We start from the raw sequence: 13,915 nt of genomic DNA, 5'->3' as shown, positions 1-13,915 counted from the left end.
GAAGTAACATAAACAGTTCTCAAGAGTGACTGACTTAAAGGTGCTGTTTAAATTCTATAGTGTGATGGTCTTTTAGACAGCTTCAGTATCTATCCAGAACGGGGACTATAGTCATTCACTGAACAAATATTTATTAAGGGCTCATTATGGGCCAGGTACTGTTTTAGTCCCTGGGAAGGTAGCATGAAAAAAAATTAAAAATCCCTCCTCTTTTGGAAGTTTATATTCTCCAAAATACTGGATTTTTTCACTTAAAGTGAATTCAAATCATAGCAACTATCCAGCTCATTGTTTAACCGCCCATACCATTAGCTTTTCAAACAGCAAACTCAAATCTACTACATAAGGACTATCACATTCCATTAGGTGTTTTCAATAGTTTGTGTATATGAGTGACATTTAACTGTACTTGTGTAAGGAACTAGCTGAGTAGAATAACAACTATCTTATAAAAATGATATTCATGCTAGATTGAATTCAGAAGACTGAAATTTGTTCAATGTCGACATGTTTAGCCAAGCATACAAATCTGGTTGCAATTGGGCATGTATATCTTGAGGTTTCCAAGTGACATTTTCTGATTTCCTAAAGTGAATCATTGCTCAGGGAAGGCCATCTTGGGAAGGCCATTTTATTAATAGAAGCTGATAAATGAAAATAGAGTAGGAAAGAAGGTGACAATGATCTTGGGCGATGGGTTTGAATTTGGGAGATTGGGAAAGAAGCAGTACCATGAAGAGAAATATTGAAACTAATCATAAGTAGAACTGATTTTTTAAAAGATTTTATTTATTTATTATTTATTTATTTATTTTTTATTTATTTATGAGACAGAAAGAGAAGGGGGAGGAGAAGAGGCAGAGGGACAAGCAGACTCCATCCATGCTAACTGCAGATCCTGACATGGGGCTTAATTCTACAACCCTGAGATCACGACCTGAGCATAAACCAAGAATTGGATGCTTAGGGATCCCTGGGTGGCGCAGCGGTTTGGCACCTGCCTTTGGCCCAGGGCGTGATCCTGGAGACCCTGGATCGAATCCCACATCGGGCTCCCGGTGCATGGAGCCTGCTTCTCCCTCTGCCTGTGTCTCTGCCTCTCTCTCTCTCTCTCTGTGACTATCATAAATAAAAATTAAAAAAAAAAAAAAAAGAAGAAGAATTGGATGCTTAACTGATGGAGCCACCCAGGTGCCCCAAGTAGAACTGATTTTTAAATGGACGATGATTTGTTTTCAAATAAGCCAAGTTTGGGGACGCCTGGGTGGCTCAGCAGTTTAGTGCCTTCGGCCCAGGGCATGATCCCAGAGTCTCGGATCGAGTCCCACATTGGGCTCCCTGCATGGAGCCTGTTTCTCCCCTCTGCCTGTGTCTCTGCCTCTCTCTCTCTCTTTTTCTCTCTCTCTCTCGCTGTGTGTCTCTCATGAATGAATAAATAGAATCTTTAAAAAAACAAAAAGAACAAATAATCCAAGTTTGATGGGACAGCAAGATACTCAAGTTAAAGATGTCCCAGCATAAAAATTCTAGAATAGGGCTTAAGAAAAATATTGGATCTGGAATTATCTGGGTATCACAGGCAAAAGAAGTTGTAGGAAAGGGTGAGATCTTAGAAAAGTGGCTTGGATTATAAAGGACTAAATCTTTAGTAATGGATGCGTTCAGCTCTAGACCTCTGCTCTCCACTCTCTTTAGACTCTCCAGGTGATCTCATCTGATTATAGAGCCAACTTGGCTAAATAAACATGTTTCCTACTTACACTCTTATAATTTAAATCTGCACTGATATGAATAGACATAAAGGTACAAACAAAATACAGAGCAAATCCTTGAAGTAAATGATGAAACCATGGTATGTACAAGCAAAGAAACGAGAACATTCTAAAGCTATGAAGAAGAGTTCTATGGGAAAATTAACTTCCCATCTTCTTGTTTATGAAAATGTCTATCTAGATTCATATTTATAGGAAAATAAGTTTTTGAAAATTTTAGGAATCTAGTATATAGTGTACTTGATGGAGAGCTGTAAGTGTTGGATGTAGTTGAAAATAAGACTCAGAACCTATGGTGAATATGACAAATTTATTTGAGTACTTCAGGCATCAGAAGCCAAAAAAGTTCTCTGCACATGTTCATATTTATTGAACAAATAAATTTTAAAAAGGAATAAACTCACAAGTCAAGACGAACAGTGAAATACTTTGGGTCATGTTTGCAAAAGATTTCGAAGAGCATGAATATCTTAATGTAAAATATTCTTACATGTCCTAAAGAGAGAAAGAGACACAGAGGCTAGGAAACTATGTTGTTGTTGTTTTTTCAAACTGTAGGTTTAAAATTTTAGTAGCAAAGTGAAGGAATGATGAGAGGAAAAATGGTGCTGACAGGTTGATATAAACTGAAGTTGAGGAAAATGTCTCAGATTCTTACTGCCTTTTAATAAAATGTGCAAAGGGGTTCCTAAATGAGATATTATAGGCATACTGAGATATCTTGGTATGATGAATGGAGAAAGAAGAGACTGGATTAGAAGCAGATCAAAAAAATAAATGAATGTCAGGATGTTGTATGATAGGATAGTTGTATGAAACACATTAAGAGCTGAGAGGAAGAGAGTTCTAGTACAAGGAGGTTCAAAGGCTGTCTTGAAAAATTTCATAATTACATAATGAGTTCAACCACAGGCTCTGAGAAAACTGCTGAGATCATATGACCCTCACTCAATTTCAAAGTCCAAAGCTATTTGTAAACCAGTCTATAACTTGTGACCTAAAATAGTCATAGTTCCAAGCTGAAGATCAAATAATAAAAAGTTAGCCATCTTTTCAATAGCATAACCGCCTTAGGAAAACACATTTAACTGCTTTATCTACATGGACTTAAAATTAGATTCTTATTATTTTACTTGGCTTATTTGGGAACCTCTTGATTCTAAATTCTGATTTTAAGATTTTATTTATTCATTTGAGAGAGAGAGAGAGAGCACGAGCAGGGGGAGGAGCAGGAGAGGGAGAAGCAGGCTCCCAGCTGAGCAGGGAGCCCAACATGGGGCTCGACCTCAGGACCTGGAGATCATAACCTGAACCGAAGGGAGATGTTTATTTAACCATCTGAGCCACCCAGGCACCCCTAAATTCTGATTTTACACTATAAAGTTACCTCCCTCTCCAAAAAAAGGCACTTCAGTTTGGATGCAGACACATCAGCTGGCACGCACGATGCATCTGTCCGTATACACGAGGTTGGGCCAACACAGTAGTTGCTTCTTCATTCTGCACTGCAATCACTAGAATTAACGAGTTTTATGTGTCCTTAGCTTCATTTCTCCATCCTCAGAGGCCTCTAGTTGAATAACTTCTGACCAGAACTATGTTGAGATTGAACCAGAAAACAGACTGGTATTTTTGTTAAGGAATCCTACCCACTACCCTCAATTTTTTAAAAAGTGCTGCATAGTCCTGACTTTCACAACTTCAACTCCTGGTTTCGTCTCTTGAAAAGGTTCTATCTTGAGAGGGGAGCAAACAGGCTGGTAGTCAGAGTATTGTCTCACTTTTTATGGGCAGTGTCCAGGTGCACGTCTTGTTGAAGAGCCAGAACGAAATGTGTAGGATGCTCTGAAGGTCAACTGATCCCTTAGTAATGGGGTGATGTGTGCCCTTCCTTCTGTCATTTGGCTCTACCTCCTCACAAGACTCTCAAGCTCCAGCTCTTTCTAGTATGATGACTACCTATCTCCTTTGCAAAATAATTTTCCAATATGATTCATCTTGCTTGTATTAATTCATTTGGTTATCTCTTGTTCATTAGTTTGGGGTCCAAAAAAGTTGAGTATGAGTTGCCTCATACTAAAAGTATGAGGCAGAGTAATAACTTTAAACTATTTGGCAAGCAATTTGAAAAAGCACCAAAAGAAGTGATACAAAAAGGAAGATAAAGGATCAGTTTACTGGGACACCTGCGTGGCTCAGTTTAGTTAAGCATCTGCCTTCGACTCAGGTCATGATCCTGGGGTTAGGGCATCGAGCCCTGCAGAGGGCTCCCTGCTCAGTGGGGAGTCTGCTTTTCCCTCTGCCCCTCACCTTGCTTGTGCCCACTCTTGCTCACTCTCTGTCTCTCTCGAATAAATAAAATCTTTTTTAAAAATCAGTTTACTGTTAGAAATGGTAAAGATTTCATTACATATAGTTCTTTTTAGAAGAAGAGGCTGTAGTTTCCAAAATACTGCATAAATTAACAGTAAGTCCAAATATCAGGATTTGTAGAACAAATGTTAGGCATATTTATTACCAAAAACATAGAGCAGACATTCATTAAAACATTTTTAAGATTAATTTTGCATGTATGTATATGCTAAATAAATGACACTGTAAATATGTCTTCATTAAGGTGTGAGTTTTATGCTTGCTACTTTTTTATTTTCAAGGGCAAGAATCACTATATTGAATATACTTCAATAATTTTAAAAAATTCACAAAGTAATATTCTGTTTTATAATTAGGAAGAAAACACTCTACAGAGCTTTCATGGGTTTATAGTTGGTGCACTGGAACTCAACACTTATTTTGTGTAACATTGCTCAATGGGGCATAGGACACTATAATTATAGCTTAATCATAGTAAAACTCTGAACCTTTTTATTAGTAAGATTCTTTCAGCAGTGAAGAGAACCTAATGAAAGTGTGACAAAGTAATTTCAGATTGTTGTGTACTAAAATTTATGAGACTTGTGCTAAGGTTTGTCTTTAAATACTATACACAAAATGTAGGTGTGATAATTGATATGTATATGCATTGGCCTACAACTTCCCTATATCCATATTTATCTATGAGTTTTTCTGAAAAATGGTGGTGGGGAATGATTAGGGTATTTTTGTTAAATTGTGGTAAAATGTATATAACATAAAACTTGCCATTTTAAGGATTGTTAAGTATACAGTTCAGTGGTATTAAGTACATTTACACTGCTATGCAACTCTCACCACCATCTATGTCTAAAACTTTTTCACCACCCCAAACAGAAGCTCTGCACCCATTAAACATAAACTCCCAGGCCCCAAGCCCTGGTAATGTCTAGTCTACTTTCTATCTCTATGAACCTGATTCTTTCATGTACTCCATATAAGTGGAATTATAGAAAATTTGCCCTTCTGTGTCTGGCTTATTTCACCAACTATAATATCCCGAGAGATCATCCATGTTATTGCATATGTCAGAATTTCTTTCTTTCAATGGGTGAATAATAATCCACTGTATGTATACACCACATTTTGTTTATCCATTCATCCACTGATGGACACTTTGATTGCTTCCACGTTTTGGCTATTGTGAATAATGCTACTGTGAACATTAGTATACAAATACCTGGTCAAGTCCTTACTTTCAATCCTTTTGGGTAAATACCCAGAAGTGGAATTGCTGGGTCATATGATAACTGTATGTTTAATTTTTTTAAAGGAATCATCATCTATCTTCTGCAGTGGCTGCACCATTTTACATTTCTACCAGCAATGCACAGGGTTCTAATTTCTACACATCAAAATGATTATCCTTTAAAGATAAAAATATCATTTTAATCTTGTGATATTTCTGGTCTTATTTCTTTTAATTTTTCTTCTTTTTGTTACTTGTTTTTGTCACTAAAATCAAAATGACAGGATTATACAAAAGTTTGATTAGAAACCCTAATTCCAAGAAGTCTACTGAAAAAGAGAAAGTTTAAAAAGCTAATTCATAGAACAGTCACATGAATTGGGGTCAGAGGGCAGTTTCCTCCCTAAAATCTGCCAAGCTACATTCCTTAGAACTTGATGGAAAATTTAACTTATAAGAAGCAGAGAAGGAAGACAAAGGCAAGCTCTGATGATAGTAAACTCAAGGAAAGTATTTACAAATGAAGAAGGGACAATGAAGTTTCAGGGTTCAGATGGAGGTAGAATTAAAGATAAAATTAGATAATGTTTACCTCCATTTTCTGTAGCTTCCAGTGGAGAAGTAATCGGGAGGTAGGATTATTTTTCTGACATTTTCTTCTGACTGTTGTATAACATCGAATTATGAGTATTTGTTTTAAAATATTATATGCATTTGTTTTGATAAAATTAAGAAATGTTTAAAGATTGGAATTAAGTAAAACATTCAATGTTTCAAACAGGCCAGAATTAGAATCATCATATTAGCATGAAGAACTAATCACCTAACAAATAAATAAAATGATAGGATTCATAAAGCAATTTATTTAATTAACATACAAAAATATAATTTCTCAGGTTCACTATACTACGCCAGTCACAACACTTCATAAAATACTCACATAGACATTCAATCTCCATAGTTCTAAATTTGCTAATATCATAATAGTAAAAGAGAATATTTTACATGTATATTTAGCAATTTCATATGAAAATACATTCTCCAAAAACGTAATAATTTCTGTTTTACAAAATACAGTAATACAAATTTAGGGAAAAAATTGGCATTTTTATGATAAATCCAATTTCTTTTTAAAGAGAGATAAAGAGAGTTTAGTTGAATTTCACCAAAATCAATTCAAAATAGAATTTCAGAATTACCATCTGGATATGAAGAAATAATGCGACCATCTTTCAGAGTTATTTTTAAATTATTCATAGAGAATTTTGATTAGTTTAGCTACTACATGCACATTGAGACTATTTCCAAGTAGCCGATAACGCTGCTTCACTGTTATCTTCTCAGGAAATCCTAGAAAAGAGAGATAATAATTTATAATACAATCATTTATAATATTAACTTCCAGAGATAAAAGATGTAACCTTTAGTAAGAACATAGTGGTCATTCACATAAGTAAGTCCCTAAGATTGACATGAAATTCAATTAACAAATGAGAATTTGAAGCCAAAAATATAAGATTACATTGCTTACACAATGTGATATTACCATATCACATAACATATTATGCTCAGTGTATACATGAGTACACCCATAACATCCACAAAATTCATCAAAATCTGTATTTTAAAGCACTTTAGGAAAAGTGGTGGCTACCATTATTTCACAGTTCTTTTCCTTTACTTAATAACAGCTTTATGGAAATAAAATTAACCCTTTTAAAATGTATAATTCAGTGGCTTTTAGAACAGAGTTTTGCATCATCTCCACTATTTAATTCCAGAACATTTTTATTACCTCAAAAAGAAGGCTGGCCCACAGCTAACATCGTGCTCAAAAGTAGAAAGCTAAAAATTTTCCTGTAAGATCAGAAACAAGACAAGGATGCCCACTCTGGCCCCTTTTATTCAATATGGTATTAGAAGTCTTACCCAGAGCAATTAGGCAAAAGAAAATGAGGTAACAGGCATCCAAATTGGAAAGGACAAAGCAAAACTGTCACAATTTGCTGATGACATATTATATATACAAAACCTCCAAAGACTCCACCAAAAAACCTGTTAGAACTAATGAATACAGTGAGGTTTCAGGATACAAATTAACATACAAAGAGCTGTTGTGCTTCTGTACACTGAAAACAAACTATCAGAAAGAGAAATTAAGAAAACAATCCCATTTACAATTCCAACAAAAAAAAAATAAAATGCCTAGGAATAAATTTAACCAAGGAGGTAAAAGATCCATACACTAAAAATTGGGGGACACTGATGAAAGAAATGAAAGATACAAATGGAAAGATAGTCCATGCTAATGGATTAGAAGGATTATTAGTAAAATGTCCACTATCTAAAGCAGTCTACGTATTCAAGGCAATTCCTATCAAAATTCCAATGGCATTTGTGTAGAATACACAATCCTAGAACTCAAAAGGAACCACGAAGGACCCTAAATAGCCAAAGCAATCTTCGGAAAGAACAAGCTGGAAGCATCATGCTCTGGCACACAAATATTAACTCAAAATAGATTAAAGACTAGAATGTAAGACCTGAAACCATCAATACCTAAAAGAAAACAGTCAATAAAGTAAGAGTCAGTCTTGGCAACAGATTTTTGGATCTGAATCCAAAAGCAAAGGCAAAAAAAAAAAAGTAAAAATTAACAAATGAGACTACATCAAACTAAAAAGCTTTTGCACAACCAAGCAAAGAAAATCATCAACAAAATGAAAAGGCACTCTACAGAACGGGAGAAAAATATTTGTAAATCATAAATCTGATAAGGGGTTTATATGCAAAATATATTGAGGGAATGTATACTGGTGTAGCCACTATGGAAAACAGTATGAAGATTCCCCAACAAATTAAAAATAAAATTATCATATGATCCAGCAATTTCACTTCTGGGTATTTATGGAATAAAATTGAAAACATTGATTTGAAAAGATATATGCACCTCACGTTCATTGCAGTATTTACAATAGCCAAGATATGGAAACAACCTATGCACACACACAAACACATACACACACAGAGGAATACTATGCAGTCATAACGGAAAGAATAAAATCTTGCCATTTGCAATAATACAGATGGACAGAGAAAAAAGCAAATACTCTGTGATCTCACTTATATGTGCAATCTAAGAAACAAAGCAAGGAAAGACATACAAAAAAAAATCACACTCACAGATACGACAACAAACTGGTGGTTGGGTGGAGTGGCAAAATGGGTTAAAGAGGTTGGAAGGCACAAATTCCCAGCTATAAAATAAATAAGTCCTGAGTGCACAGCCTGGGACTATAGTTAATAATACTCTATTGTGTATTTGAAAAGTTACAATAAATCCTCATTACAAGAAACAAATTTTTTAGAACTATGTATATGATAATAGATGTTCACTAGACTTTTTGTGGTGATCATCTCTCAATGTATGTACATATCAAATCATCATGGTGCATACCTAAAACTGTAACAATATTATATGTCAATTATGTCTCACTTAAAAGATAAAGAGGGATGCTGGGCTGGCTGAGGTGGTGAAGCATGTGACTCTTGAACTCGGGATCATGAGTTTGAGACCCACATTGGATGTACAGATTACTTAGAAAAAAAATCTTAAAAAAAAAAAAGAAAGAAAGAAAGAAAGCTGGCACCCATTAGCAATCATCTCCCCGTTGCCCCTCCCTGTCCTTCAACTACTAATCTAGTTTCTGTATCTATGTATTTGCCTATTCTGGACATTCCATATCAATGGAACCAAATGTTGTCTTTTGTTTCTGGCTTCTTTCAGTAAGCATTTTTCAAGATTCATTCATTCATCGTAACATGATGTACCAACACTACCTCCTCTTTAAACACTATTCGATGGCATGGATAGATCGTATTTTATTTATCCAGTTATCTACCAATTGACATTGGATTGTTTCTACTTTTTGATTATGAATAATGCTGTTATAAACATTATGTATAGATTTTTTTGTGGACATGTGTTTTCAGCTCTCTTGGATATATTCCTGGGGGTGAAAATGCTGACTCATAAAGTAATTCCACATCTAACATTTGAGGAACTCCTGAACTGTTCTTCAAAGTAGCTGCACCATTTTATATTCCCACCAGCAATGGATAAGGGATCTGATTTCTCAAAAATCTTTGTCAATACTGTTACTGTCATTTTTGTGAAACAGTATCTTATTTGATTACATTTTCCTAATAATTAATGATGCAGATATCTATTCATGTGCTTACTGGCCATTTGTCTATTTTCTTTGGAAAACATCTATTCAAATCCTTTGCCCATTTTTAGTTGAATTATTTTTCTTTTTATTATTGAGTTGTGAGAGTTCTTTATATATTCTGGATACAAGTCCCTCAAGCTGTTTTTTTTTGTATTCTGTTTTCACAAATACACTTTCTCATATTGCACTTCCATTTGCTATATTCTTTTTCAAACAAAATTTGGCCTACAGATACAAAATTTGCTAGAACAAAGCCTTACAAATAGCAACATAAAAGACTGTCCATGAAGTATACACTATAATGTCAGTTACAATTTTCATATTTAGTATCCTCTGGCATAGCAATTAAATAAAGGAAAAGCAATTTATACAACAAAATGAAGGAAATAATTAAAAAGTATTAAGAAAAGCAAATGGTATGTTTTGTGAGGACCAGAAGGAAGAGTTGGTTATGATAAAGTTGCTTCATCAACACTTGACATTATACTTACTGTAATAAAATAAGTGATCACATAATAAAATTATATTTGCAATTGAGCAAGACCATAAAATTGCTATTATAAAGATAATATGTCTTAGGCAAGTACATTAGTCATCTAAAAAATTGTTTCATTCAAATTAGCCAGAGATACAAATATATCACAGACTTTTAGAATATTCCAGGGATGACCTTTTGTAATATTAAGATTACATCAAAGAGTAAGAAAGGTTTGAAAGCAAAAAGTCAGATTTGTAAAAATTATATACGTGTGAGTGCTTGTGTATTTTATATAAAGATATAACTTTTTTAAATTAAAAGGTGACTTTTAAAAACGTGGGTACATTAAAAATAATAACGATCTTCAAAAACAAAGAAACATAGCATTAACAAGGTCAAGATAACAGCTTTCATTCCGTAAGTATAGGTTAGTGGCCTCTTCCAAAGCTCGCTATCTCACAAATGCACGCCACTAGCCACAAAAAAGAACCAGCACAAAATGTATGAAAGGATCGATACAAATCCATCATTGACAGTGCACAAGAAGCTCAAACAATGCCCATTTCAGATTCAGAGTCAATAATTTTGGAAGCACACATGAAGGACAGTTCTGTCACAGTGCTGCTCAGGGGTGACATTAGTCAAGCCTGATTATAAAATATATCACATACTTTAAAAGAAACTCAAGCAATTAAAAAGGCTTTCTTGTATGTATTATACATATATTTTCAGAAAGCTGTGAAAAATCCTAATTTACCCATGTAAAATTTTTAAATGATCAGAAAAAATATTTATGAAGGCTAAAAAAGCAAATTAATGTCCAATATTTTAAAAATAAAAGCTGACATTTAAATTTTATATTGTATGTCAGATGGTGGGCAAACACTTTACATATTATAATTCACTTAATGGTCACAATGACCCTGTGAAATTGATGCTGGGATTACCCCCATTCTACAGAGGGGTAAATAAAAGCAGAGGGTTAAGGTGCTGTTAGGATTCAAACTTCCTCAGTGTGACTCTGGGGTCCATGCTACCTGTCTGTATTTCTGCACTGACTCTACTGTTTAAAGAAGCATGCACTGAAAACGTAGGAATTAGTTATTAGATAGTAAATCTCTTCTCTCTGTAGTGCTATGGAAAATACCTTTGACTGCTCATCCTAAAAAAGAAAAAAAAAAAAGCAAACAAAAAGGCAGACTGGGAACTAAATTCCTGAGTCTAATTTTTAGCTCTTTGTTTTATGATGTTCTCACTCATTTTGTGACATAGACTAAGACAAGGAAAGTTTGTGCTTTTTTTAAATAACACTCCCCAGGATATTTGCGACTGAATGAGATCACCAAGAAAAAGGCAGAGAGTTACAAAATAAACCTGGTTGCTGTGACTACACTCAGAGAACCAATTACCAAGAGGACAGTCAAATTATATAGTCATTTTATTCGTAAGGTACAGAAGGGTGTGTTCCAAAACCTCATCTGTAAGTCCATTATTTAGAATTTAAAACATGATCTATTTAACTCATTATCTGCTTCAAAAAGAGTACTGTATTAATATCACAATACTGGATTTAGAAGACTTTGGCTTTTCTGCAATCAATCCCCCAGTGTTATCAAACACATGTGTCCTCTTTATATAGACCTGGAAGCATATTAGGGAGGTCTTTCCCCTCACCCTCCCAGTCACCAGGAGCCAGGTACTGGCAACACACTCCTGACAGCCTAAGAAGCTGATGGCATCACTACCACGGAGAGCACAGGCACCAGGAAGGAGGGGTCAGGGATGGGGCAGGGCACTTTACAAGGCAAGGGCAACATGTCCAATCTCTTAACACCAACAATTCCTAGATTGCCTGGACCACAAAGGAGGTTAGGACTTAGTCCTTCATACTCTGCAACTGTATATTCATTTTTGTTCTTGAGATTCCCTGCTTCAGACACCATAATCTCTTGTCCATTCTGGCATCTGTGCTCCTGAGTCACCCTTTCTTTCCGCTAGGAAAACACTTTCCCAGACCACCTCTCCACCTTCTCTTTTCTCCACTTACAGGGAGGACAAAAGGTGGGTAACTGATCAGTATGTGTCTTTGAAGAGGGTAAATACAAATACACTCTCCACCAAAAAAATAAATTAATTCCTCAACCACTTTTTAATTTCCTCATAAAGAGGGCATTTCTAGGCATTCTTTCACAAGATCTAGTGTGGGGTTATTACAACAAGACTTCTGGAATCAAGAAAATAAAGCTGGAGAAAGACATGCTATTAACTACCATCGGTGGGGAGAGGGGAAGAACTGTGGATTTGGTCCTTCTTCCCCGAAAACCACGTGAGACCATTAGTGGAATAAAAGGAGAGGGCGTGGAGGCTGAAGGAAATGGACTCAGTCAGGTTAGGAACAAAAGCAGGAAGAAGAGGGAAGGAAAATGTAAAAAATGGTCTGACTAGGACAGGAAGATTCCTTACATCCATCTCTCTGGGCAAGGGTGTATTCATAAATACACCTGTTGAGTCTCTTTTGAACTCTGGGACCTTTAATACACAAAAGCTAGGGTCTGTGTGTATCCCACATACCGAACTCTGAAGGAAATCCAAGGAGATTTGCTATTTCTTTAGGAGTGAAATATCGAAGTTTAAGCATTAACAATTTTGTTATCTTTTCCTCTTGAGACAAATTGGTAAGGGATTTGTAGATATCCTCAATCTGTAAGAAAACAGTCAAGATAATTGATAAAGTAGAGTGCCAGTAGATTTGTTAAGATAAGATCATCTCTTGTGAGACACTTTAAAAAGGATGAACATACAGTGTGCTGTAATAGCCAGTAGCAAAATGCACAGGGCAAAACGTCTCTTCCAATGGATTCTGTAATTGGCCCATCATGGGCAATATAAACTTCAAAACTGAAATGTCTGAAAACAAAGAACTTGATGTTGAACAAGTTAGGAAACTTCCTGTTTACTTGTCATTTCTGATTCCTCAAAAATTAAATCATAAGAAATAAACAATGGCAACATGACATAAAGAAATACAGTAAGAGATAAAAAAAAAGAAACCTGATCAACCAATGAAATCAACTCCATAATGCTAACAGATATATCATTAAAATATTTACTATTTATGATCAATTTCATCAAATTATTTTCTTAAAATGATAAAATACATCTGGTAACTATAAATTCTTAAATCTATTCATTTGCCTCTAACAGGATTTTTACCATGGGTAAATTTTACTAATGGTAAGAGTTTAATTCAGCATAATAGAAAATAATGTGATTTGACTTCAAAATGATACAAAAGTATAAAAGATTTTTACAGCATATCAAGCTTGTTTTCAACTATGATGCCCTGAAGAGTTTACAAATGGAGTATTAATAAAGAGTCTTGCTAAGCTGTAGCTTTCTTTCCCTAAAAGGTAGTTTTATAGTGTGTGATCCAAAGGAATATTAAGATATTTGTGCATCATTTTAGAACATTAGATCATTTTAGAACATCATTTAGAGAACATTAGATATTGCATGCTGTAAATTTCAATTTACTCCTTATAGAATAAAAAGAATAGCAAAGATAAGAATAAGAAAAGAGAAAGTGAAATGTGAAATATTCTTTGTATATAAATTCATCTAGCAACAAATTAAAAAAATAATGTGTATATTCATTCCCAATTTAACATATACAATTATTTTAATATTCTCAAATTCTAAGTATTAAATAGGTTTATTTAAAATAATTTTCAAATATTTTAGTTCTAAAACAATATACAATACCTGCACATCCTCTGTAGTCTGTAACACAGATCCTGTCCCTTCTACGTAGCTTCCATAACTGTAAGATTAA

General features: G+C 34.6%; 1 protein-coding gene across 3 annotated transcripts in view; it reads right to left on the bottom strand.

Annotated features, from left to right (window-relative positions):
- Positions 1 to 6,216: 6,216 nt before the first annotated feature.
- TRDMT1 (tRNA aspartic acid methyltransferase 1) overlaps positions 6,217 to 13,915 on the bottom strand; it is a 56,932-nt gene continuing 49,233 nt past the window's right edge. For all 3 annotated transcript variants that reach the window (XM_041767355.1, XM_041767357.1, XM_041767356.1), the window contains exons 9-11: positions 13,846 to 13,903; positions 12,655 to 12,784; positions 6,217 to 6,723 (exon numbers count right to left, since the gene is read on the bottom strand). In XM_041767355.1, the coding sequence (XP_041623289.1) occupies positions 6,623 to 6,723; positions 12,655 to 12,784; positions 13,846 to 13,903 (289 nt within the window). In that variant the 3' untranslated portion in view covers positions 6,217 to 6,622. The remainder of the gene's footprint in view (positions 6,724 to 12,654; positions 12,785 to 13,845; positions 13,904 to 13,915) is intronic.

The sequence above is a fragment of the Vulpes lagopus genome, chromosome 8 (assembly GCF_018345385.1).
Source record: "Vulpes lagopus strain Blue_001 chromosome 8, ASM1834538v1, whole genome shotgun sequence".
Lineage (NCBI taxonomy): Eukaryota > Metazoa > Chordata > Mammalia > Carnivora > Canidae > Vulpes > Vulpes lagopus.
Note: the sequence above shows the minus strand (reverse complement) of the source record. Positions and strands in the feature narration are given on the sequence as shown.